The sequence below is a fragment of the Natrix helvetica genome (assembly GCF_964273705.1).
Source record: "Natrix helvetica genome assembly, chromosome: 5".
NCBI lineage: Eukaryota > Metazoa > Chordata > Lepidosauria > Squamata > Natricidae > Natrix > Natrix helvetica.
The window spans coordinates 34,182,776-34,209,958 of record NC_138551.1 but is presented as its reverse complement, the minus strand read 5'-3'; the positions used below and the strand labels follow the sequence as shown (position 1 = coordinate 34,209,958).

General features: G+C 38.5%; 1 protein-coding gene across 3 annotated transcripts in view; it reads left to right on the top strand.

The window, feature by feature from the left end:
- The first annotated feature begins 2,065 nt into the window (after positions 1–2,065).
- RASA2 (RAS p21 protein activator 2) overlaps positions 2,066–27,183 on the top strand; it is a 49,904-nt gene continuing 24,786 nt past the window's right edge. The window contains exons 1-10 of one of the 3 annotated variants that reach the window (XM_081954775.1): positions 2,066–2,194; positions 8,578–8,695; positions 12,150–12,253; positions 12,690–12,784; positions 14,865–14,941; positions 17,714–17,797; positions 19,682–19,754; positions 21,227–21,303; positions 22,426–22,524; positions 23,663–23,819. In XM_081954775.1, coding sequence (XP_081810901.1) covers positions 8,619–8,695; positions 12,150–12,253; positions 12,690–12,784; positions 14,865–14,941; positions 17,714–17,797; positions 19,682–19,754; positions 21,227–21,303; positions 22,426–22,524; positions 23,663–23,819 — 843 coding nt within the window. In that variant the 5' untranslated portion in view covers positions 2,066–2,194; positions 8,578–8,618. Of the gene's footprint in view, positions 2,408–8,577; positions 8,696–12,149; positions 12,254–12,689; positions 12,785–14,864; positions 14,942–17,713; positions 17,798–19,681; positions 19,755–21,226; positions 21,304–22,425; positions 22,525–23,662; positions 23,820–27,183 lie in introns of all 3 variants that reach the window. The other 2 variants (XM_081954773.1, XM_081954774.1) reach the window with 2 other exon arrangements.

Sequence of the window (27,183 nt, the reverse complement as noted above, 5' to 3'; positions counted from 1 at the left end):
ACAGACAATATACAAAAAGAATAACAAAGCAACACACAAAACCAGACAAACCAACTTAAACACACAGTCCGTACAAAACCAAACTATTTTACGATAATTAAAATAGTACCATTAAAACCAATTTAAAACCCCAAAATTTAAGAATAGTACATTGCTGAAAGAAAAAAAATCAAATTGAATATACTGAAAAGCATTTTCTTCAGCTCTAGATTCCTTTATTACTTTGCCCTAAATAGATTTGTCTGAAATATGATCTATCGAAATGTAGAAAGATGTTATATTCTATATTATTAATCACTGCTAGAAATTAAGGACAGAGGAAGGAAAAAGATAATTATAGTGGCATTAACTGTTCTTTCTAGAAAGGAATTTTCATTCAAAAGCCCATTTTAGTGCCAACAATTGTGCTAACACTTACAATTAAAAGTGGATTTTATTCAAACGAATAGCTAAATCAGAAGCCATTGTGGTTTATAAGTTATACTTATAGCTTATAAGTATACTTTTATATACTTTTTGATATGTAAATTCAACCATTTGTTCAATAAACTATGATTAAGCCAACCATGGCTTAGTGCAGTTGAGTTACTAGTTTGAGGAATCTTTAATAAAGCAATGTCAATTAACAGAACAATTTTTGTATTTTACCTCCATTTCTATAAAGTACATTTATCATATCTGGGCTGCAAATTTCAGTGCATCCACAAGATGGCCACAAAGAATTACTGAAACAGTTAATTCATAGCCATAATCTGATTGGTCCTATGGATATTTCCAGTCCAGGCATGGTGGCTTATGTACCATCAAGATTTTTTTTCATGATCAGTCCCTAACCTGTTCTTTCAGGTTTTCCAATGATATGCCCATTGCCAATGTTACCAAGTGGATGCACCTTGCTGATGGTGGTCCCAAATTTTCTAACTTAAAACAAATATTTGAATTCTAGATGCCACTCAAAAATCTTTGGTAACCAGAAAAATCAATGATGTTGCTACAACTATAATTGTAACATTCAATTACAATTACATGATAAATTTAAATACAACTAAATAAATTTAGAGTTAGATCTTTGCTCATTTAAGGTATTTTAAAGAAAATCCTTTTCTTTCTTTCTTTCTTGAAAAACCCATAATGTGCCCAAGTAGGATAATTTGAGCACAAGTGCAGTTAGTGTGAAAGGTTTTTTTTTATAATCCAACAGCACTTTTTCTTCCTGGCACCTAATCACAGCAGATGGGCCTGGCAAATAACTTTTTGCTATCTCCATGATCTCATTCCCAGTCCAGAAACGAGCTAGGTTGACCTCATCTTTAGATGTACAAGTGTTAAAATAGTATCTTCCTCCTTATTTCAACATTATTTCACAACAGTCTCCAGAAACATCTGACCAGCTTCGTTACCCAGAATTAGCCAATTGGAAGGATCTTTAAAGGAAATGAAGGATACAGTTCAGCAAAGAGCCTGTATATTTCTCGAAAAGGGGACAGCCAGTTTGGATTTAGGCAACTAGTTTGTCATAGTGATTAAGGTAGCAGGCTGGGAGACTGTGAGTTCTAATCCCAACTCAGGCATGAAACAGCAGGATGGCTAGAGGCCAATCACTCTCTCTCAGCCTTAGAAAGCAGGCAATGGCAAACCAGTTCCCAAGTCCTGCCAAGTAAACGAAAGGACATATCCAGACAGTGGCCATAACTCAAGACACTAATATAGAAATGCCCAATTAACCTTCCATCGTCATGCTACCGGTAGGTACCAGTCTTTGCCGAAACAGCCGTTCCCCCCCCCTCCCGCTCCCAGTTTCTTCAAAACGGCTTCCATTTTCCAAATCAACACTAGTTTTGATCTGCAAAAAGCACCGATTCTATACTGCGGTTTAGATCTGGCTATGACGCTGGGCCCGCATCAGATTGACTAACGTCTGACAGTTCCGGCCGCCTCGACTTTCTCTTAGTGACGCCTAACGGAAAAGATAAGGCAGCTGCCCCCTCCAAAGGGCGGGGCGGGGGCGATGCATCACCCTGATAACCCCGGAGTCTAGCCGCTCACTTTGCCGGGGAAACGGAAAGCTGAAACAGCACGCATGCGCGCGGGGCATCCGTGCCCTGCCGCCCGCCCTCGAGCTTCCAACCAATGGCCTGAGAGCGGTGGGCGTGGCCGCCGTGGTCAGGGCTCTGCCCGTCAGTACCGCGACGGGGTAGGTCTACGCGGTTTTGTACACAGTCCGAGTGCCGTCGGGGCGCGTGCGGAAGCCGTTTGGCCTTTCTCTTGGCCGCGCGGCGGGTGGCCCCCGGCTATGGCTGCTGGCGAGGGGGGCGACGAAGAGGTGCGAGTGCTTCAGACTCTCCGCGGAAAGATTTGTGAGTCACTGGGAGGGGTCGACTCTCCGCACCCGCTTTTCTGTGTCTATGTACGTATGTGTGTATGTACAAGTCGGTGGCCAGAGGGAGAGAGAGGGGCGGAAAGAGAGGGAGAGGGAAGTGCGTGTGAGGGCGGAGGTCGGAGACGAGGCTGCTGAGCCGGAAGGAAGTGCCTGTGCTTTGGAGCGGCCTCACTGACTCATCCGCCCCAGCCCTCCAACCCCTGCTGCTTCCCCGGGTGCTGTCGGCGGGTGTGTGCCTGTGTGTAGGAGTAGATTAGTCCGCCTCGTGGCGAAAAGCTACAGACGGGGTGGAAGTGCAGTCATTGTGATGAATTGACTTGTTGCTGTGCCTTCTGGTTTTGATGGGTTGCTTTTACCCTTCTTATTGGAAGGTGTATTTTTTTAAAAAAAATAAGCCACTCAGATTGCATGGATTAAACCCTCTGGAAAATGGAATAGAATAGAATTCTTTATTGGACACACAAGGAATTTGTCTTTGGTGCATATGCTCTGAGTGTACATAAAAAGACAAAATACATTGGTCAAGAATAATAAGGTGCACAACACTTAATGATAGTCATAGGGTACAAATAAGCAATCAGGAAACAGTATCAATATAAATCGTAAGGATGCAAGCAACAAAGTTACAGTCCTGCAGTCATAAGTGGGAGGAAATGGGTGATAGGGACGACGAGAAGACTAATAGTAATAGTAATGCAGCCTTAGTGAATAGTTTGACAGTGGTGAGGGAATTCTTTGTTTAGCAGAGTGATGGCGTTCGGGGGGGGGGGGGACGGACTGTTCTTGTGTCTAGTTGTCTTGGTGTGCAATGCTCTATGGCGTCTTTAACAAAAGTAAATAGTAGCCAAGTGTCGTGAGGTAAATCAAAACAGAAAGGAGTGACTGAAGGTTGAGAGTCGAAGTAAAAAGAAAATAGAAGGGATTTTCAAAAGGAAGAGTTTTGCACAGGGATAGATGATGTGTGGGTATATCATTACTTTTGAGCTGGGAACTGGGAGGCTTGAAATCCATTAGGATCTGAGAACATCAGGGTGGGAAAAGCTGGCATGTGAAGTAAATGGGATATTTATGTAAGTTTTGGAAAGACTAGCTATTTGGTAAAAGGGATGCAGAAGTTAAGCAAGGCAGTCCACTTTTTCTCTTGCCTGAAGCTAACTCTGATACTTAAAAGCTTTTATTACATGTTGTATTTAATAGTTGTTTCCCAATTCTGACTTCTTATGTGGAAACTTCTGTGTAGTAACACTTAATGTTTTAGGGGAAATTTAATTTGACTATATATCAAGGTAGGCTTATATGATAAATCCTTGATATTTCTCTTCATAATTAAGTTTCCAGGGGGTTAATTATGTTAGCCTATTGAACAACAAATTGTATTTTGACAGATTTAAAAATAACATTTAAGGCTTAAGTGCATTGAGTTTGCCATTGATAAGTCTTCATGTATTTGGTAAATGGTGTACATCTAATTGAATGGATCTAGCCATCACTACAATAGTACTTAAATCCTATTTTTATGTGTAAAAAAATTTACATATACATATAGAAATGCAATTCCAGGTCTTAGAAATTATTAGAACAACTATAAATGAAAAACACCAGTGCGTATCAAAATTTGAAATTGACATACTGGTATATGACACATGCAATACAATTACATGTTCAGCAACCCTTTGGGTTATTGATCAACATTGTCCTTAATAAATGAATTATTATAGTTCAAAATGTACCTTCTGAAACTTAGGTAGAAATCGGATTTTTACTTCCACACTCCAAATTTGAGTTATAGCTTGGAATAGAGGTATCACTTTTCTTGTTTTCACTCCAATTCTTAGATATTTTTAATCTTCGAGAAAAGAATACAAATTAGTGCAAATATTCTTTCTGTGCCTACCTAGACAGATCTCTGAGGTGAAGGAATGAGACCAATTAAAATGCCTATGCAATGGTCAAAGCTCATTGTTATGAATTGGTAAAAATCATTAGTCAAATTGACTAATGATTTTTACCAATTCATAACAATGAGCTTCTCTAACATCTTATTCTTAGCCTGAAATTTATTTTGAAAAATAAAGTGAACCGTATACCTATGTTTGATAGGTAGATAACAGTAGGGGGGGAAATGTATATTTATTATTATTAAACATGATATAACTGTCTATCAAAATGGATTGAAAATTAATGTTGCTGGCAAAGGGGCATCTTAACTTGACAGAAAATGTAAAATTATAGTCTGAGATGTAAGGAATAGAAAAGTGATAATGTTATGAGTCAATTTTAGGGTAACAGGAACAAACAGGATGTAGTGGTTTTGTTGAGATGGGAGGAACTGAAGTTCTTTCATGTAAGTCAAATAACACCCATTTCCTTTCTCATGCATTTGAAATAATTGCAAGAAAAATATTTTCAATGAAAATGTATTTTGCAATATAGTCTTCTGTTCTAGATTTGGTTTAAAACCATGCCTGCTTTCAAAATCTTTACTATTTACAGTGTACATCACACTTTCAAAATACTGGCTTAGACTTGCTAGCCAGTGGTATTTGATTTAATTTTTATCCCAGTCAAAATTCTGTGCTGTATCAGTTTCTCATTGAGATGCTGGATTTAGTTTTAAGGAATAATATTAAAGCATATCCCAATTCTTGCAAACCATTTTTTAGAACTATTGCATTTGACTCTGCTTATGTATTTAATAAAAACTAATGAAGTATTTAATTTCATATATGTATATGTATGTTTTGGGGCTTTGGAATATATTTATACATGTCTGACATTGGATAATCAAAGAATTTATATTTCAACATGCTTTGCATGCTAATAATACGATTTTTTAAAGAAAGGTATTCTTTTTCTGTTTTATTTCCATTCAGTATTTGTTAGTGTTGTGTAACAATCTAAATTTGAAGAGAGAAATGAGATATGGTGCCTTCACTATCAAACTTGCCTTTTTCTGGCCACACAAACACAAGAAGAAGCATTTTTAAATGATTTGCTTAATTAATTCACCTGCATGTGTCATTTAATTCCCCCCCCCCTCCCCGTTGAATTCAGATTGCTACAAATCCCTAGTATTTGTAGAGTGGCTTTGCAATTTTTTTTTTAGATAATAAGATTATTGAGATAATTGGTTGCGTTTCTTAAATTAATAAACTAGGGTTACCTTATTTCTAGATGTCTTAATATGGGGCTGACCATGTGTCCTTAAAGTAGATTTCAGAGAGGAAATCTTTTCAAAATAGTTGAAGTATGAACGAAAATTAGGTGAGATTTGGATGAGATTAACATATGATGTATAATTAGACTAAATTAAATAGAGTTCTATGATGTGTCCATGTGATTGCATTTTCTCAATCTTGTGACTTTCTTCTATGTGTTTCCTAATCATAGAGGCTTGGATTTATGGAAATTGTGTTTCACCACAAGAACTCCATAATTGTAGTAGACTAATTTATAGCAGTACGTAGGATAATCATGTTTACCGGCTACTTTCAGTGTTCTGTTATTTTTTTAACTTGATGAGAATAAAGGCATCTCAACATTTCATTTGCAAATTGATTGTATCATAATTTTCTTCTATACAGAATTAAAATTCCCGCCCGACACATGAGGGAGGACACACTCTGGACCTTGTTTTTGTCTCTGGCCAGTGGCTGAGTGATCTGGGAGGAGGGGACTTAACCATTACTCCCCTGTCATGGTCAGATCACTCACTCCTTCGTCTTGACTTCCCTGGTGCTACCTCCCACTGCGGGGAGGCGGAACAGGAAAGTACCAGATGGTTCCGCCCCAGGCGCCTGATGGAACCTGATAGGTTCCAGACGGAGCTTGGGCCACCTCCTGTAACCTTGACCCGCCCCCGGGTAGAGGACCTGGTGGTCGCGTGGAATAATGCGACTACCGGGGCCTTGAACCGGGTGGCGCCTTTGCGGCCTCTCCGGCGGCAACGATCCACCCTGGCCCCTTGGTTTACCGAGGAACTAAGGGTGATGAAATGCCGCAAGAGACGTCTAGAGAGTCGTTGGAGATCCTCTCGCTCCGAATTTGATCGAACACAGGCACGAGCCCATTTAAGGACGTACCTTGTGGCATTAGGAGTGGCCAAACGCCAATATTGTGCCACTCTCATTGCATCCGCGGAGAACCGCCCTGCCGCCCTGTTTCGGGTGTCCCGCTCCCTCTTGTTTCAGAGGCCGCGGGAGGCCCCTCTACAGGGCAGGGCAGAGGAATTTGGTAAATATCTGCAGGATAAAATCGCTCAAATCCGGAGGGATTGGGTCCCTGTCAGTGGTCCAATGGAGACGTCCATGGCGAGTCTTGAGGAATCGATCTGGGAGGAGTTTGACTTGGTTGCCATCGAGGATTTGGACAGAATGCGTGGACGACTGCGACCCACCACATGTTTATTGGACCCATGCCCCTCCTGGCTTGTACTGGCATCCTGGGAGGTTACACGAGACTGGCTCCTGGACCTAGTGAATGCTTCGTTGAGCGAGGGGTCTCTCCCGGCCGCCTTGAAAGAGGCGGTGGTGAGACCCTTGCTCAAGAAGCCTTCCCTGGACCCTTTGGAGCTGGCCAATTATCGTCCTGTCTCCAACCTTCCCTTTTTGGCGAAGGTTGTAGAGAGTGTGGTGGCCTACCAGTTTCCACGTCATCTGGAGGAAAATGATTATCTAGACCCGCGCCAGTCCGGCTTCTGCCCCGGTCACAGCACGGAGACGGCCTTGGTCGCGTTGGTGGATGATCTCTGGAGGGCCAGAGATAGAGGTTGTTTCTCTATCCTGGTCCTATTAGACCTCTCGGCGGCTTTTGATACCATCGACCATGGTATCCTGCTGCGCCGGCTGGAGGGGTTGGGGGTCCGGGGCACCGTTTTGCGGTGGTTCGGCTCCTACCTTTCTGGCCGGACGCAGCGTGTGTTGGCAGGAGAAGAGAGGTCGACCCTACGCCCCCTTACTTGTGGGGTGCCACAGGGGTCGGTCCTCTCGCCACTCCTGTTCAACACATATAGGAAGCTGCTGGGTGAGATCATCCGTGGTTTCGGGGTGGGATACCACCTGTACGCTGATGATACTCAGCTGTACTTTTCCACCCCGAACCACCCCAACGAGGCCATCGAAGTGATGTCCCGGTGTGTGGAAGCCATACGGATCTGGATGGATGACAACCGACTCAAGCTCAACCCCTCCAAGACGGAGTGGCTGTGGGTACCAGCTCCCCGGTTCAGCCAATTAACTCCATCATTGGCCATTGGGGGCATTCAACTTGCCCCCGTGGAGCGGGTGCGCAATTTGGGCGTCCTCCTGGATGCCCGGCTGTCCATGGATGACCATGTGACAGCCGTGGCAAGGGGGGCGTTCCACCAGGTTCGCCTGGTGCGCCAATTGCGCCCCCTACTGGACCGGGACGCCTTACGCACAGTCACTCATGCGCTGGTGACGTCTCGCTTGGACTACTGTAACGCTCTCTACATGGGGCTTCCCTTGAAATGCACCCGGAGGCTACAGTTGGTCCAGAATGCAGCCGCGCGGGTAATTATGGAGAGTACTAGGTACTCCCATGTGACACTGTTCCTGCGCGAGCTGCACTGGCTTCCTGTGGTCTATCGGGTGCGTTTCAAGGTTTTGATAACAATCTTTAAAGCGCTCCATGGCTCAGGACCTAGTTACTTGCGGGATCGTATTCTGCCCCATACATCCCTGCGACCAATCCGCTCGCACAGAGAGGGCCTCCTCCAGGTGCCGTCCACTAGACAGTGTCGGGGGGCGGCGCCTAGGAGTAGAGCCTTCTCTGTGGCGGGCCCAGCCCTGTGGAATGACCTCCCTCCGGATATTAGGAATACCTCTGACCTCCGCTCCTTTCGTATTAAGCTTAAGACCCACCTATTCCAAGTAGCTGGCCTGGCTCAACTTTGATCTAACCATATCGCTCCTGACGGGTTTTTAATTGGGTATTTTAATTATATTTAATTATTTAGGGGTTTTTTAATCACTGTATTCTAATTGTTTTTTATTCATCAGCCGACCTCCTCCTTTTGTATGTCTCGGTATATGTCTCTGTTATATGTTTGTTTTGTCCACATATTTATTTCATATGTTTCATTGTACGCCGCCCCGAGTCCTTCGGGAGAGGGTGCGGCTAAGAAATAAATATTTATTATTATTATTATTATTAAAAATATTTCATTTTTTCATTAGGTCAAGCCAAAAACTTAGTGCCATATTCAGGACCAAATAAAATGAGAGACTGCTTTTGTACAATCAATTTGGATCAAGAAGAGGTGTTTCGTACTCAAGTGGTAGAAAAATCTTTAAGGTAAGCTTCTAATCATGATGTCAGAAACATGCAATTAAAAAACTACCCATTAAGAGTTAATTTCTTATTTCTCAAGATTTCTATGTACTGCAGTAATTCTGAAATTATATTTGTGTTCAGTTTGAAGGAATCTATCATAATCGCTTCAGGAAAACGTGGATAAAACTTTGTTATCCAATGTAATTTTTTCCTCACAGGGTTGGTCAATTTAGCCTACTGACCCAGTAAGACACTTAGATCCTTTTTGCATATGTTTTTGTTCGGTATGATCTTGCCCACTCTACACTTATGCATTTAACTTTTCCTATATTTGTCCTTTCTAATGTGTGATCTAGTTGTTTTCATCAGTTGTTCCAATTCCTCCTGAATTTTGATTGTCCTATACAATGTTTCTTATCCTCCTGATCTTTGTCATATGTAAATTAGATCATATTATCTACCACTCATCAATCAAATAAAATGCATTATATAGTACAGGGTTTAGAATGGAGCTCTGCTTTATTTTTCAGTTTATATAGCCATCTTATCTTACATAAAGATAGTTTGGCATAGTAGTTAAGATGCTGACCTAGAAATCAGGAGACTAGAGTTCTAGGCCTCTCTTAGACATGAAAGTTGCCTGGGTGATTGAGACCAGTCACTCTTTCTCAACCCAACAGAATTGCTCCTCGGGAGTAAATAGGCAGAAGTATTAGGTATGTTTGCTTCTTTGAGTTGAACAAATATGTATAGTGGGGCATAATAATGATTCTATATAGCTTACAATAAAATCACCAATTATGCCAATCACTACCTCTTTCCAGCTTGATATAAAGCTGTACTTAATAAGTAGAGTTGTTCAAAAGTTTTGTATCCATCAAACTGAAGTAGCACAGTCCCAACTTGTCTTCTCATCTGAGATTTCATAGGAGACTTTGTCAAATGTTTTATTTAGACAATTTACACTATGTTCAACATATTCAAACCAGTCAATTTATTAAAAAGGATAACTTTTTGGTTTGGCGTGACCAGTTCTTAATAATCCATGCTAGCTCCTGCCAAACAATACGTTTGCTCTGAAATAGCAATAGCACTTAAACTTATATACCACTTCATAGTGCTTTACAGCCCTCTCTAAGTGGTTTACAGAGTCAGCATATTGATCGCAACAATCTGGGTTCTCATTTTACCTACCTCGGAAGGATGGAAGACTGAGTCAACCTTGAATCTGGTGAGATTTGATCTGCCAAACTGCTGAGAGACAGTGATCAGCAGAAGTAGCCTGCAGTACTGCACTCTAACCACTGCACTGCTGACCTATCTATAATTACACACACAATATCTCCCCTTCTCCAGTCCTTCAGTACCAACATACATCCATGATTTCTCAAACATAAAAGAAAAGGATTTTTTGGGGAAAACATGTTATGTGTTCCTTCAAGATTTTAAGATGTAATTGATATAAAACTTAATTGATAACTGATGAATGATCTTGGTTTGCAACTCCTTTCTTATGACAGTTCTGCTTGCATCCATCTGAAGAGGTTCCCCTTTGGAAATAAAAAGCAAAGTAGAAAATCTTTGCCCTCTACCTATCCCTGTTTCCCTCCTATAATCATTTTCTTCATACCTCTTCTGACGTCATTTAAAAAGGATTTTTGTTCCTCAAAATTCTTTTGTTCCTATCCTATCCCAATATTCTTTCTAGAATTTTTGGCTGGCATGTTTCCTTGGTGATTGCACCTATTTTCCTTTTCCTAAATAATACTTTTGATTCTTAGTTTAGCTGAAAGCTGTTCATGCTTCCACAACATTTTTTCTGTGTCTTTAAAAATTTTTATTGAAATAAAGGATGAATGTACATTCAGTACTGTCAGGCCCCAAGAATACATGTAGAATTACATCTGTAGTTTTCTTTAGTGTTTTTATAGACAGAATCTTGCAAACTTAAGTGACTAACTGCAGAATTGTATATACTATATATATTCTGTGTACTGCTATGGAGCAACCATTTTAAGTTCATTTCGACACACCAAACTTCAAGCTCCATTGTTTCTTTGCCTTCTGGAAAGCAGCCTCTTCCTCCTGGGAATCGAGACTAGTCCACCACAAGTACCTTGCTTTTGAGAAGTTGCCAACCCTCTTCTCTTTCCTTTGGCCCAAGGATTTCTGTTTAAGGTGATCTATCCAGCGTTTTAAAAAAACTTCTTAAAATTGGCTCTCCTAAAATCTAATGTGTATACACAACCATCTCCAGTTTTTTCTTTCTTTCTGTATGTTGGACTACTGCTAGCAATGCACGACTGGAACCAATTAGGCAAATTCAAACCCAGGCATTCCTGATACGTGATTTTTCATTTGGAAAAAATACAAAGCCATAATGACAGAATTCCAGGGATGACAATGTTTCAACTGCAAATACTTTTCATAGATTTCAGACTTTTTTCATTTTATTCTTTTGCATGCCCTCATAAATGATTATTTAGCCCGTTTGGGGAAAGGAAATGTCTATTCTTTGTTTAGAAAACAATTTGATTTGTGATCATGTTGTCCCTCACTGACTGCATGAGATTTAACTCTCCCATTCTAGTATCTTAAATTCACAATAATAATGTAATTGCCTCCCAAGATTCCTTGTACTTTTAGCTCTACAGTGAAAACCTCCTTATTGATTAGATAATATTGGAACAGTCAATCTTCTCATATTTTTTCATCTTTCTGGAAAAGCCATAAGCAAGACCACAGAGGAATTTTTGTAACTTTGCAATATATGCTAAGTTGGTTTTCCAATGGAAATGTGGGTACTTTAACTCTCTAAATTAATGCCTCTGAATTCTAGCTTGGAACAGCATTATCCCTATCTTCTGCCTCACCTGGCTCAATCAGTATCATGTCAATAAGATAATATTTTTTGCTATTTATCCTTCTTACACAATCTCTCTAAATTAGACCTTTGTGCTCAGATTCTTGGATGCTTAATACAGATGGACTTCCTTCACATAAAATGTCGCTTCTCCCATTTTTTTGTGGCCTATTCTGTTTTAGTAAGTTGCACTCTGTTCATGAGGTTCATCTCACCAAGTTACAGTAGGGCCTACTGAATCATACTTGCTTTCCTGCATTAAGATTTTATTTTTTCTGTTTGTTCCTTATACTCTCCTGAGAAACAATGTACCTTACAAGTCAAGGATAGCCACAATTCTGGAAACAGGTAAAAATAGTGGACAGTTTCCAAAACGTTTCTGGAGTTTTTATATAGAGAATGGCATTTGCAAGAACAGTGAAAGGTTCTTAGGAGTAACTTATTGTTTAATAAAATATGTATCCTAATGTTAATTAGGACGGCTATGCTAAAATTAGCAGAATAATTTCTTATGTTCATAAAGGAGAATCCCTTTATTAAAATTTGAAACTTACAAATATAAAGCAAACAAGTTGCAAAATAATCAGGTAGTTTGCTGATTTGTTTTCACAGTCCATTTTTTGGAGAAGAGTTTTACTTTGAAATACCAAGAATATTCCAGTCTTTATCATTCTATATTTATGACAAAAATGTACTACAGAGGGACCTGCGCATAGGTAAGAAATAACAATTGATGTATTAATATTCATGGATTGTTTTATTATATTAAATGTGAAATTGTTGATCATTAAGGGCGTGCATTTCATCCTTTAAAATATAAAATATGTGTTCTACATTGTGGGAAGCTCAGGAGATTTTCTGGCCCAAATGACTAAACTATTACATGCTGTTTGAACTTTCATCAGTCTGCTAAATAGGATGTTCTGGGATAACATGCAAAACCAGACATTTCATTCTGAAATATTTTCTTCATTCATCTTCAAAACAATGATTATGATATTTTCCAAATGCCAGAATTCAAAGTACTGATAGATTGTATTTTTAAAATGTTGGTTAGGATATAGAGTATTCCGATACAAATTTTTTCTAGACCTGTGTTTGATAAACACAATACATTTTAAAATTAATATGCCCATTCAATTTTTCTTTTAGGTAAAATAGCTATCAAAAAAGAAGATTTGAGCATATATTCTGGCAAGGAAACATGGTTTATGCTTCAACCAGTTGATTCTAACTCAGAGGTTCAGGTAAAATCAAATAAACATGAAAACTAATGCTGATATGTGTGTCCATGTGTGTGTAGTAGTGCTTACATGTTTATAGATCCATGTGTATCAGCTATATTTCTGTATAATTAAATTGTGATCTATTTTCTACACAAGTCCTAAAACTAAATAAAAAGAATTAAGCGAGTCAAAAACATTATACTTGTTAATTTATTCATTTGGGGGAAATGTATGTGGCAAAAATATGTGAACTTCTAGGATTATCAGTTCATTTGAAGAGAAAATTAGTGGTCATTATTGATATCATCAGTGGGATGATAATCAGGTGTGACTGAAGTCCTGCCTTATTTAAACAACAGAATTCTGGGTATTTGCTATCAAAGTCTGATCTTCACGATGCAAATATGTGGAACTGTATCATGACTTGAAGAAAGGAGATTTCTGAGAACCTCTAAAAATTAATTGTTGATTAAAAGATACGGAACTATTTCTAAAGAGTTTGAATTCCACCAGTCCACCGTCGGGTAGATTGTATACAAATGGAGGCAGTTCTAAACCATTGTTACTTCTCCCAGGAGCAATTGACAATCCAAGATCACCCCAAAAGCAATGTGTGTAATACTCTGGGAAGTCTCAAAAATAAAATCACTTAGAGGGCGGGGCTTGAATGTATGCACAGAGCCATTTTTATGCAAGAAATATGAAGCAGTTGTAGCCTTTCCAAGCTGGTATCATCTAGAACTGACCACTGATTGGAGATTATGGAAAATACAGTAAAATACTGTATAAAAGAAATGAGAAGAAAAACATTTATACAAGTAGTTCCAAATATAAATCATCTAAGAAATATTGATTTCCTTTATGGGAAGATAACAGTTTTCCAGGTTAGAGTTAAAAATACAGGTAGTACTCAACATACAACCACAACTGGAACCAGAATTTCTATTGTAAGTCATTGTGGTCACAAGTGGAGTTATCATGTGACAACCTCATTTTATGACCATGTTTATCATGGTTGGAGGTTGTATCACACGGTTGTTAAATGTGATCCAATTTAACTAATGTTGGTTTTTTTTTCACTTTTTGCTAAAAAAGAGAAAAAAAACATAAGTTATGATCACATAACTATGGAACACTGAAAATAGTCGTAAATGTGAGCCAGTTGTCAAGCACTCAAATTGCCATTATGTAATGATGGAGTGGGTGGGTGATGATCATAAGTTCAAATTTAGATTGTAACTGTCTTTTGGGAGGCTGTTAATTCAAGCTATCATTAGGCAAGCAGTCATAAGTCGAGGATTATAACTCTAGCATGTTTAGCACATCTGACACTGGCTAAATTAAAGATTTTCATAAATTATATCTTGAAATATTAAACAGATGCTGTGATTACTATAGGGTAGGTTATTGTTTTCGGGCTGTTCTGTGCTGTTGTCATTCTGATAGTTTGTATAGCAATAATAATCAGTTCAGGAGAAAAATTAGCCCCAGAAAGATGAATATAGGTAGTTCTTATTTGGAACCACAGTTGGGACTAGCAATTCAGTAGTTAAGTGAAGTAGTTGCTAAGTGAAAGAGTAACTGTGCTTTTGTCTTACTCCAGTTTTCCTTTCTATAGAGACCTTAAAAAGTCTCTAAACTTACATCATCACCATTATCAACCGTTGCTAAATAAGGAACTCACTAAACAAGGACTACCTGAATTCATGATTCTCCGTTTAGGAGTAATATTCTACCATATGTTGTCTTCGACGGTTTTTACTAATGTGGAACATGAGCTTCCATGTCATCAATTGTTCGTTAGAGGAAGTAGAAGCAATATCTATTGTTTGTTAATATTAATTGCTTAATATTTGACATCCTGGTGGAATTTATTCAGTAAATACCAATCATTTAAATCCAACATTTTCAGAGGAAAATGTTAATTGATAAGATTTGGGATTTTATTCTTTATGGAAAGAGCTTTCAGTTTTTCTGCTAATGTTTTTATAATCTTATGGTAACTTTTGGAAAACATATTGAAAACATAGAACAGTATTGGCAACATAATAAGTATAATTTGACAGACTTTCAACTCAATGTTTTTCCTCTTTACCAACAGGGAAAAGTACATCTTGAATTAAAATTAAATGAACTGATTACAGATAATGGATCTGTATGCCAGCAGCTAGTAGTACAGTAAGGCTATTTATTAATTCTTTTCAAAAATGTTTGCTTATGGAAACTAAATAAGTAGATTAAAATGTTAAATCATTATAACAGTAGGAAAATTTCCAAATGTAAAACACCTTTGAATTTTCCTTTTGTTTAATAATGACTACATTCCTAAAAAAAACTTCTACTTCAATTTTCTGAACATTACTTTTCCCATTCTTTGGGAGGGGGGGGGGCGACAATTTTGGTATCTAACATGAGATCTATCATTTTTTCTTTTTCCAACTGCAAATTTCATATTTGGGGGGATGAGAAAGAGAACATACAGTTAAAACAAGCCTTGTGTACCCAAACTTTAAGGTCCCAGTGTTTGAGCATGTTATAAAATTTCATGTAACTGACAGGAGATATAAGTACATACTGTATTTAGTAATATCTGAGGTTTTTTTTTAAAAAAAAAACATGTATCTAATTAAAAGTAAACAAAACACTTAAATGTGTAGAAGGGCACCAAAAGATAAACTTTACCAAGATTTTATTTTGATAGATAACATGGTAGATCTTGACAAATGTATATGCGGTTTTTCTTTCAGGTCTAGCAGGAGGTATTCAAACTTTGGTTCTGAGCCCATATCAGTCAGATAGCTAGCAAAGAAATGATTACATGCTCAGAACTGATCATTGACAAGAAAAATGTTAACAAGGTTTCTGAAATTCTTATTTTTCAGAATTGCAAATGTTATTTTATGTTTTCATAGGGCTCTTCAACAAGCCATATGTTAATTAGTATATAATCTACATTATTAAAAAGCATCATATAATCTATAATATAAAAGACATGGAGGATGGGATCATTTTCAAAAGATATTAATCAAAAAAGAAGCATATAACTGATAGCGTCATTTGGTATTTTGTTGCACTATGAATTTATTTATATTTCATATTTCTAAACACCCATTTCCATCAAAGAGACTCTGGGTGATGTACAGTATCATATAATTGATAAACAAAACAGTGGATAAAATTAACATTAAAATTAAGTTAGGGTTAAAAAAGAAAATTATAGAATAATGACATTGTAAACTTCAAAAGTTTACATTTAATGTTGTTTATTACGCGGGGGCCCTCTCATGGACTAGCCAGCCCCATGGTTGGTGGTCCTTTGTGTCGTCCCCCCCTGCAAGGCTGCAGAGCCAGGTTTTGACCCCCTTGCCCAAGGCCAAGAGAGTGGATGCTACCTTCATCTCTGGGAGCTGGATGTTCCATATTGCGAAGCAGTGGAAAAGACGTCTCTCTTTCTAAATCCACCAAATTGAAATTCCTTGATTGCTGGTCTGCATCATACCTTCCCTGCCCGAATAAATGAGACAGGCTGATGTGATGAAGCTGGTTCTGTAAGTAACCTGGTCCTAAGCCATATGGGGCTTTACAGGGAATAACCAGCACCTTGAATTGGACCAGAAACAAACTGGTATTTGGTGCAGTGTATGGAGCAAGGGTGTTACATGTGCTCTTCTTGAGGCATCCAGTATTGTTCCCACGGTCACACTCTGCAGCAGCTGAAGTTTCTGGATACTTTTCAAGGCTAACCCCATGTAGAGTGTGTTGCAGGTGCCCAATGTTTAATGCGAAGTTAGGCAAAGACACTCTCAGCCATGACTACCATATGCTCTTCGAGCAGGAACTGTGAATCCAAGACCACCCCAAGTTATGTACTGGGTCTTCCTGAAGTAGTGGAACCCTATCCAAGACCCAATATGATAAACTCATGGATACAGAAGCAATGGGTAGACCCATTTTATTGGGGTTCAGCTGAAGTCTGCTGTTCCCCATCCAGACCCCTACAGCCTCCAGACATTCACCCAGGTATTATCAGTGTATGGGGGATGCCTTGTCCCATGGAGACAGATGGTTTTTATTCATATTGTTAAACATACTTTTTCCATTGGTATAACCCAGTAGAAATTATCTTGAAATTCTATATGTACCACATCTATATTGGCTCAGAATTTCAGAAGATCCAGCATCAGATTTCCCATAAATTCTTTCTCTGTGTTTCTCAAGCATATGAAGGAATAAATTCCTTCTAGCAGTACTAGTTCTACATAAATATGCCACTTGAGATGAGCCCCGTTACATAGCATGAGAGTTGTGAAAACATGCCTTTTTAAGAAAGCCTTAGGAGGAGATCTAGGAGAAGTTGAACTCCCATCCTGATTTGTTGTTTTTCTCAGTGGGATTTAGTTTGTTCTTAATGTTTTAGTAATATTCTGCTATTATTTCATTTTATTACATTGTTATTGTATTTTAACCTTTTTACTGCAATAGCCCATCTCCCTGAATAATTATTTCTATTGCTGAGCTCCAGTTACCGCTAGAGAGTTCTTTCTAAATGAAATTGGAACCTGCCTTCTGTAACATAAATCTGTTATACTATTGCCTGGTTTCTGGAATGAGAGATGACAGTTCTTGCTGTGTGAGTCTTTCAGGTTTTTATAGTGTTATATAACATCCCTTTTGTTCTCTCAAGATTAAATGCACTAGCTTCTAGAGTGGAACAGGTATAAAAAAGCCTAATGACTTAGAATTATTAATAGATGCTGTTAAAAGTTACGGACAAGATAATGAAAACGGAAAACATGGTTGCTAGCCTGTGTGAAGAATATATGTCCAACGGCAGCTGACAGTTGGATTAGCACAATTTATTTTTCACTTATCTATCAGATGTGACATACTTTAAATGAACTGAAACTGAACTAATAACTTCCTTTTTTCTTTTTCTTTTTTAAATTCTAGGTTGAAGGAATGTCATGGACTACCTCTTATTAATGGGCAAAATTGCGACCCTTATGCTACAGTATCTGTTGTAGGTCCTTCAAGGTAACTAATTAAAATGTATTGAAGTTGCCAAGATAATTTAAAATGTATGTTAGCTGACAAAATTAGGTTGATATTAGTGCACCAGTTTTCAGTTGATAAATGCCTCATTAACAAAATATACAGGGTTAATGCACATTTTATTATATGATAGATTAAACTGAATTATATATCTGCATATTATGGGTGCTCCATATAAGACAATATAGAAGCATGTTTTTAAAAAGTGCTAGTATGCATATTGTGCATGAAAATAATGTGAATTAAATTTAAAGTCCTTGGCTTTTTGTAGGCACTGTGCCTCATGTAAATACTTTTTTTGGACTAACCATGTCACTGTAAAGCCAGTGGATAAACTACAGTCCTAGAATTGGGAACTTTGGGTTCAACTCTACTTTTGGATATGGAAGCTGGCATGTTGTCTGTGGACAACTCTGCTCTTACCCCAGTTTACATACTTGATTTCTGTTGGGGGAAGAAATGTATATGTACACTGTTTGAGCTTCTGAAAAATGTGGGATATAGATCTTATAAAAGCACACAGTTGCATTCCCATGACAGCAATATCATCCACACCATTCATGTGGGATTCAGAATATGCAGTTGGCTAAACTAGAAAACTGTGTATTAAATAATGCTAGTTTACTGCTGTCTCTACAATATTTTTATTCACTATAGTCACTTTGTTCCTTCAAACCATTCTGGTGTGTATTACTTTCTCTTTATTCAGTATTGCATGTAAAGATTCCCTTCCTGTTCACATTGATATTTAGGTTATGAGAAGAAAGACTAGTCTGCTTGGCTCTATTTTCCCCTCAATCATTGATTCCCTGCTTGAAGAAAATACCCGATAAAAGACTATTGTGTCTCTATATGAAATCATATGAATGTCAGCATTCCAAATATACGCTGGCATCTCCACCCATCCACTTCCAATCAGGTGCAGAGACAAAGAATGACCTTGGGCTTCTAGGAAGCAGAAGCCCAAGAATGTGTATTTTGACAACAACACATTCTACTCCTTACTATTCCCCCTCCCAATTACCCCACTAATAAAACAGCATAGTAAAATAATAGAGTGTGGCAGGCCAAAGATCCTAAAATAAATATGATTGCAGGCCTGACAATGAATATATGAAAGCAATAGTAGATAAAGAGTTTATAAAATGCTAATGTAAATGTAAAAAACTGAATTCTGTAATTCATTCTTAATCTGTTTCAGACTACAATAGATACATAACTTCATTTATAAATGATTTTATAAACTCTGTAATTCTAAATCTTTTTTGAAATTTTCTTAGTTTTTTTCTAATAAGTATCTCACATAATCAAATTGTAATAGGTTTTTAAATCCCAAATGGCCAAAATCTTCCAATGTATTGAATGCAAACTGTGTGTAGCTTGTTTATATTTTCAGTCACAAATATTAACTTACCGTGTTTCCCCGAAAATAAGACAAGAGTCTTATTTTCTTTTGACCCCCCAAAATAAGCATTTGGCCTTATTTATGGGGAGGTCTTATTATTTTTGAGGTGCAGGAGGTGGCGAGCATGGTCACCTCATGGCGGCTGCTGTGGTGCAATATTTTCAGGAAGGGCTTATTTTGAGGGGAGGGCTTATTTTAGCACATGCATTTAAAAGCCCGACTGGGCTTATTATCCGGGGAGGTCTTATTTTCAGGGAAACAGGATAAGTACTTAATATTTTTTAAATTTTTAATGGGAATATACAATTTCAAGGAGTCAGTGATGTACTTGGATAACTTTTAAAAAGTCTTTCTTTTCATTTTGAACTAACAAATAAATGCTTAATCACATAGATTAATCCTATTAATTACAATAATATATATTAAGATCTGTATAGTAAAGCTGTATTATGTTGGAACAGGAACGATCAAAAGAAGACAAAGGTAAAGAAGAAAACAAGCAATCCACAATTTAATGAAACATTTTATTTTGAGGTAACTAAATTCCTATCAATATAATGTTGACATTCTGCCCATCAATTTATTCTGTACTGCTTTTTTTGTTAGCCATTTAAATGTTAATTATGAATCAGTTTGTAAAATTTTGGGATTAGGGTGCAGTGATACTTTCATATTTTCTGGGGTGGAAAATCATGAAAAAAATAGGAGAAGGTTATGATGAACAGTCTATATGTAAAAAGGATTCGATAAAAGCTCACAAATTGCAGTTACGTGGGCTGCAGGACATTGCAACTGGTTGTAAATGAGCCCTTTGCCAAGTTGAATTGTGACCATGTGACTCAAAGGTGTTTCAATGTTTATCTGAGTATAGGTCATAAGTCACTTTTTCCCAAGCTGTTGTAACTTTGAACCATCATTAAGTGAATGGCCTTAAGTTGAGAACTAAATTTTTATACCCTACGTTGAGAACTAGGTTATTTACCTAGCACTAAAAGTTGTTTCAGTTACATAGCAGTGACTGGGAAAATATGTATACACATTGGATTCTAGTGTTTTATCTCAGGATGTTTCAATAATGATGTTGGCCTAGAATTATTAATAGAAATGTATGAGTGTTTATTATTAATGTTGATATGATAGCTACTATATAGAAATATGTACCAACTTTTTGCTTCTTTTAGCTCCACTTTAACATGAACGTTCTGGAATATTTTAAAAGTGTTGAAAAGGGTGTATGAGAGATTATTTTTAACATAATAGTAGGATAATGATGCTTATACACTAAAAAGTCACTAAATAGCATTTTTTGTAGCAACCTGTATTTTCTGTTTTAAAATTTATTATGTTATTCCTGGAAGAATGCTAGCTGTAATTGTTTTCACTAACATCCAAACCTGGAACTTAATCCAAGACTTTCTGGTTCAGAATAAGATTATAAATGCTGTAGGAATATTTTTAAACACTTTAAAAATCAAGGGTTAATTAACTATTTTTTTCATTTTTTTCAGTTCTTAGGCTAAGTTTTTAATTTTTATAAATTTGTACAGGGGTTTAAAGTTTAATTCGATTTTAACTATATTTATGATTATTTGTAAGGTTTTTAATTTGGTACCTGTACACCGCCCCGAGTCCCTTCGGGGAGAGGGGGCAGTCTAGAAATCAAATCAAATAAATAAATAAATTATATCAGAACATGGTACTTGGGCTTTAACTGAGTAAAACAAAGAGTAAGCATGGTTTTCTTGCGTTTTATGTAGATTATTAAAATGCTTTTTAGAGCTGACCATTTTACAGCAGTGACTGTTATCATTGATATATTGCAAACACATTTACTGTAATATTCTTCTTTACATTTCAAGATAATATGTTTTTACTTAAAAATTTTACTTAAAATTTTACTTAAAATTTCTAGTAACAAACAATATTAGAAAGTCCTAGCTATTAGACTGGATTAAATGGGTACTGCTAAAAGAGAAACAAATTAATTTTGTAAGTTTTATTTTCAGGTAACTAGGTCCAGTAGTTACACCAAGAAGTCACAGTTTCAGGTAGAAGAAGAAGACATTGAGAAACTGGAAGTCAGGTATATTGTTCAACATATTAAAATTAATTTAGATATGGCAATCAAAGTAGACAATGCTTCTTATAATTAAAATAAAAAGGTGGTTGTGTAATTGCTGAAAATGATAATTAAGTTAGATTCAGTTTAAAACTGGCCTTGAAAAAAACCCATGCTTTCAAAAACAGCAGTTGAAGCATATTCAGAAAAGCAATTTATTAAGTCAAAGTATATTACTTGCAGCATTTATTCTAATTGTGTATAAAAAGCATTTGTGGCTAAAAAGTAAATCATATTATGGTTAGTTCTATTGATTTTAGAGTACATCTAGATAACTGTTCAGACATTTTAACTGGCTTGTGACTTGCACATTTCTTACTATGAAACAAGTGGACAAATGTGTATATACACCTCTCAATGCAATAACTTTTGAGAAGGAATTATAATTGGAATATTTTGAAGAAAATACATTATTTCTTAATCTAGCTTCAACTAAAGCTTTTCTGTAGGGTAAGTTAGAATATCTAAATTCATATCACAGTAGGTATAAAATTTAGGGAGGCAACAGAACCTGCTACAATATCTTCAGAAGTCTTACAACACAATGGATTTTTTCTCTTCTTAATATATGTGCTGTTTAACAGAAATATTGGTGAGGTAAGACTCAACAACCCAAATACAGTGTGTGAATATGCTTTTAAATTATGAAAACTTGAATTGGCTTGGCTAAAAATTAATTTTAAAGAATGCATAATGTAATGCATGTGTCATTGGAGTGCTACAGTTTAATCAGAATAAAGACTAAATGGGATTAAGAAAAATAAAACAAGAATAGTAAATGCCTGAGAAGAAAATATACATTTTTTCTTTGAATGCCTCAGCACCATTACTTTTTTCTTACTGATAAAGCTTTAGATTTAACTAGTACCGGTAGGCAGGTTCTCACGATTGCTTTCTATTAAAATAAGATACACTTTTCTTCTTAACTCAGACAAACTATTAGATGAGAGATAATAACCTTACTTTTGTGCATGTGGAGTTGGTGTGCTGCTCTGTGTGATTATTTTAAATCAGATCACCACTTAAAAATTAAATTTGTTATGACGGCTAACAAATCAGTTATTAAAACTAAGATTTAACTTTCAGGATTGACTTATGGAACAATGGCAACTTGGTGCAAGATCTTTTCCTAGGAGAAATTAAGATTCCTGTCAAAGCATTAGGAAATGATACTTTCCAAGCATGGTAAGGAACTGACACTAAGTTGTCATATTGGTAAAATGAAGAATAGATTTAACATAATTAAACTAGCTTAGCTTCTTCTACCTTCCATATCTTTACTGACTAGTCCAAGTGAATTAATCTTTCCTACATTTTCATTGAAACCAACAATTTTTTTAAGTATTATTGTTTGCAGTGAAATAAGCAAACAGTTAATCTTAACTGCAATCGAAGACAGGAAAAGTCAGATTGCAATTGATAGTTTAGAACTGCTCAAAAGCCATGTGGGCATAGTGTATATCCAGCAACGTGTATAGGGTAGCCGTAGATCCCAATATTATTTAAAGCTTTAGTAAAATTGCATATAAAACTGCCCCGTTTTATATGTACAAAAATACAAAAGATCCTATTCCAGTGATGGCTAACCTTTTCCAGACTGAGTGCCCAAAGTGGGTGTCCGTGCGTGCACCCGCACCCATAAAATTCAATGCACACATGGGCCCCTTGGATGTGTCCCGCCCCTGCACATGTGCACCCCCCTGCGTGCGTCCTGCCCCCCCTCGAGCATGCATGCATGCCCTCGCATGCGCAGCAGAGACCCAAAGACCAGCTGGCTGGTGGGAGGCATGTGCTTCCATGGCTGGGCTGAGCTGGGGTGATGGCTCTCATGCCCACAAAGAGGGCTCCGCGTGCCACATCTGGCATGTGTGCCATAGATTTGCCACCACGGTCCTATTGCTTTTTCATTCTCATTTATTCTGACTTATCGTATTTTTTGGAGTATAAGATGCTGAATCAGTTACTTGTGTGTGTGTTTTTTTAATGTGATTGCTTCTGCAAACTCTGACCAGCCAGGTCAGCTTTAGCACTTACTGCAGCCTGATTCAGCACAGCTGATTGGTGGGTGGATCGTACTGCCGAAATACCCCCAATCAGCTGCTCCAGGGATTGCCACAGACCATTGCTGCCTCTATGCCTCTGGTGTGTGTGGGGGAGGGGGGCTACATTCGATGTATAAGACACACCCAAATTTTCACCCTCTTTTTTGGGGGAGAAAAGGTGCATCTTATACTCCAAAAAATACAGTAATTGCTTACAACTACAGTTTGCTCAGCCTGTCATTTAGATAACATCTTAAGCTTTATACTTTCTTCTTTTTAAGGTACCTCCTACAGCCAAAAGATAATGGAAATAAATCTGCCAAAAGTGAAGATCATGGATCCCTTAGACTGAATATAAATTATGCTGAAGATTATGTACTTCCATCTGGGTACTATGGGTCTCTTAGAGACTTGCTTCTGAAATCATCAGAAGTGGAGGTATTTTCCATTTTTCAATTTAAGCAGCTAATGCTCTGCCATTACCCCACTCCTTCTGTGCTCGATTTGTTGGGAACTGGTACAAGTTCTCCTTTCAAAAGGAGATATTTTGGATTAGCTTTCTGTTCAGAATTCAAAAATATGTGTAATACAGTATTGTAGAACTCCTAAAATGGTTAACATTTTAAAACAACTTCTTATACTCTATGAAAAGGTAGAATTTTAGATGCTATTTGCTATGATTGTCAAGAGTTTGCCATTCAGAAAACAAACACTTACTTGAACTATACAAACGTTCTCTACAAAAAGTGTGCTTAAAGAATTTTCCTCATTATAACAAATTTTAAAAGCTGCTTTGTGTTTATCTATTCAATGTTGAGAAGTATGCATATTGTACAGATTTGATTCAATCCTTTTTTTAGACAAGAACAAATATTCTGTCATGTAGACAGCAATCAGACTTCTATTGCATAAAAATCTGGTAGAATACATATGAGTCAGATAAGAGAACCATCTCAGTTCTTGGTCCAGGATTTACACTACATTTGTACATAGAATTTTTCTGAATTTGGACAGAATTATATCTCACTTACTCAAAAGAAGTTTCTTTATTTAACTTTCATTTTTAATTTGCCACATTTTTATATTATTCATATTTCCCCTTATCCCTTTTGATGTATATAAGTACAAAATTCAATAATTCAATATGGAATTGCATATGTAATAAACATGTGAAGTCGGCTTCAGACCTCTTTCCCCTCTAAGAAATTAGTGTTTTGTGGAGGTCACACTCATAACTATTATGAGAGCGCATTCTAGAGTGCAGTGTATAACAGCCAGCAACTGCTTTGATTTAATTCCCTGTTACAGTCAAAGATAATGTCATAAAGTAAAAAATATTGTCATAATTTAGTGGACTATATTTGGACCCTGTTTGAGTTGGCTTAAAGGTGGGTAAAGATCCTCTAAAAGGCAAGCTATTATCTACTATTCCTTTTCAAATTTCCCTAAATCTTTTTTGACTTCTTTTGAAATAAGAGTTCAAATGGCAAAGTGTACTTTTGAAAGGCAAACCATTTCAATTTGTACTCTTAACCTTTTTCCCAAGTCTAATTTGCTGATTAATTTTGAGACCAGTTTATTTGGTTGCTGGAAGTTCTCTGTCAATTTTGGATAGCCTGCACTCACAAAGAACTGATTTTGCTTTTATTGAAAGTTTATTTTGCAGTTGGATGCTCCATTTGATATTTTAAAAATATGAACATAAAACAGTAATTTTGAGATATTTTTTTTCTCTTCTGTCAAATGAAAGGCAAAAAATATAGGAGGTTTTCTTCTATATGAACCTGGCAAAAGAGGTAACTAATTCTTGAAACTGGAAGAAAATTGTTATTTTACATAGGTTTTTTTAAAAACTTAGGCTTTACCTGAAAAAGAACGTTGGTCTTACCTGAACGTGTCTTTTAGGTGGACGAGAGGGAGGGGTCACATGTGGGTATTGTCACAGCCTGATTCGTCCATAGACTGAAGGAAACTTCTTAAATACTCCTTCCTTCCCATTGGCTCCCAGTTTCCTCGATGGCAAGGTACGGCATCTGTTCAAAGGAAGCACAAGAAGACTCAGGAAACTCCTGGCCCTCCCCCAGCCCTACTCTAACTTATCTAGGGCGGGAAGTGACCCCTCCCTCTCGTCCACCTAAAAGACATGTTCAGGTAAGACCAACGTTCTTTTTCCGGTGGACTCAAGGGAGGGGTCACGTGTGGGATATACCCATGCTAAGACCCAGGAAGGAAAAAAAAACTAGGGCCTCGGGGGAGGGTCATCTGCCACCCTCTGTAAGACCCTACGACCGAAGGCGTCGGAGAAGCCCACATGGCCGCCCGACATATGTCCTCGAACGGTGCCCTAGTGGCCCATGCTGCCTTGTTAGCAGCGCTCCGAGTTGAATGGGCCATGATACCTGCCGGGGGAACCTGTCCCGATGCTTCATAGGCCACCACTATGGCCTGTCGCAGCCACCTACCTATGGTAGCTGAGGACACCCTAGCTCCCAGAGGCCCTGGTTGAAAGGAAACAAACAGGGCCTCTGATCTGCGCACCCCTTTTGTCCGCCTGAGGTAGAATCCTCATCCTCAGAAAACCCATGTCATTGTAGTTGTCCTCCCCCCGGGTAGAGCCTTCGCTCACTACAGATGGGGAAGAGGCCCTGGAAGGATGGTGCCTGCTAGAATGGGGAATCCTGTTCCTCTGCGCGATGCCACGTGAGATGGTTTCAGGCAGGAGATCTAAATCCTCAAGATCTGCCTGGAATGGGGCAGGATCCTGTGGGGCTAGTCTGGTAGTAGGCTGAAAGGATCTAGAGGAACCCTCTAAGGGATCTGCCTCCCCCCCTCAAGTGGTGCAGGAGAGGCTGGGGGGAAGGGGACACAGCTTGCCTGGAACCCCTGGGGGATCTAGCCAGGGATACTGAAGGAGAAGAGGGACTGAAACCCCTGGGCGAAGACTCTGACTGATCTGAGGGAGGTCTGACTAGGGACCTGGATCTAGATCTGGGCCTGAAGGCCTGTGCTTGCCTCTCTGCCCTGGCAATGGTCTTCTCCAAGGCCTTCTGCCTCCTTAATTCATCTCTTGTGGCCGCCCTGGAAGGGCGCTGGTCAGCCAGGGGTTTGGATGCTGCAGCCCTGGTTCTAGGCCTGTCCATCTGGGTCTCTCCTCCCTCCATAAGTGTCTCCTCACAGGCCTGAGAAGGATCAGTTCGAGCCGCCATCACCCCACTCACATGTCTCTCTGCCAGGTGCTGAGTCACTTGCTGGCCTGTCAGCCTGATGAGGCCTTTCTCACTGGAAAGCGGGAGCCCTATCGCTGCTGAGTGAGTGCTTTAGGCCCATGCGGCTGTTTGCGGCCTGTGCACGTGGCGCTCTTCAAAATGGCCGCCAGAGGTACCTTGCTGCTAATTAGGCGGCCGTGGCTTGGTTTTAAAACGCCGCAGCTCGCGCTCACTCTGCTGGAGCCCCCAACAACTTAAACGAGCCTCCGCTGGCTCCAAAATGCTGCCACGGTGTCCTAGAGGCCGGGACAGGTCGGATCAAGTCAATAGTTGCGGCGGGCGGCAAAACGGAGCTCTTCGCGCGCTTCTCCGGCACCAGCAAGGGTTAGCGAGCTCCCGACGCTGCGCTTTGGAGAATGACACCCCCGCAGCCTGGGGACCGGTTCAGGACTCCTGGCCCACGGAGGGGGAGGGAAATTGCCCCCAGGGCCTTCCCAAACCACCCGAGACAGAGGGGACTGCCCCTTGGGCCGCAGCCTAGAATATTAGAATTTAGAATATCCAATCATAATCCAATCCAAGTATTAAATTGAATC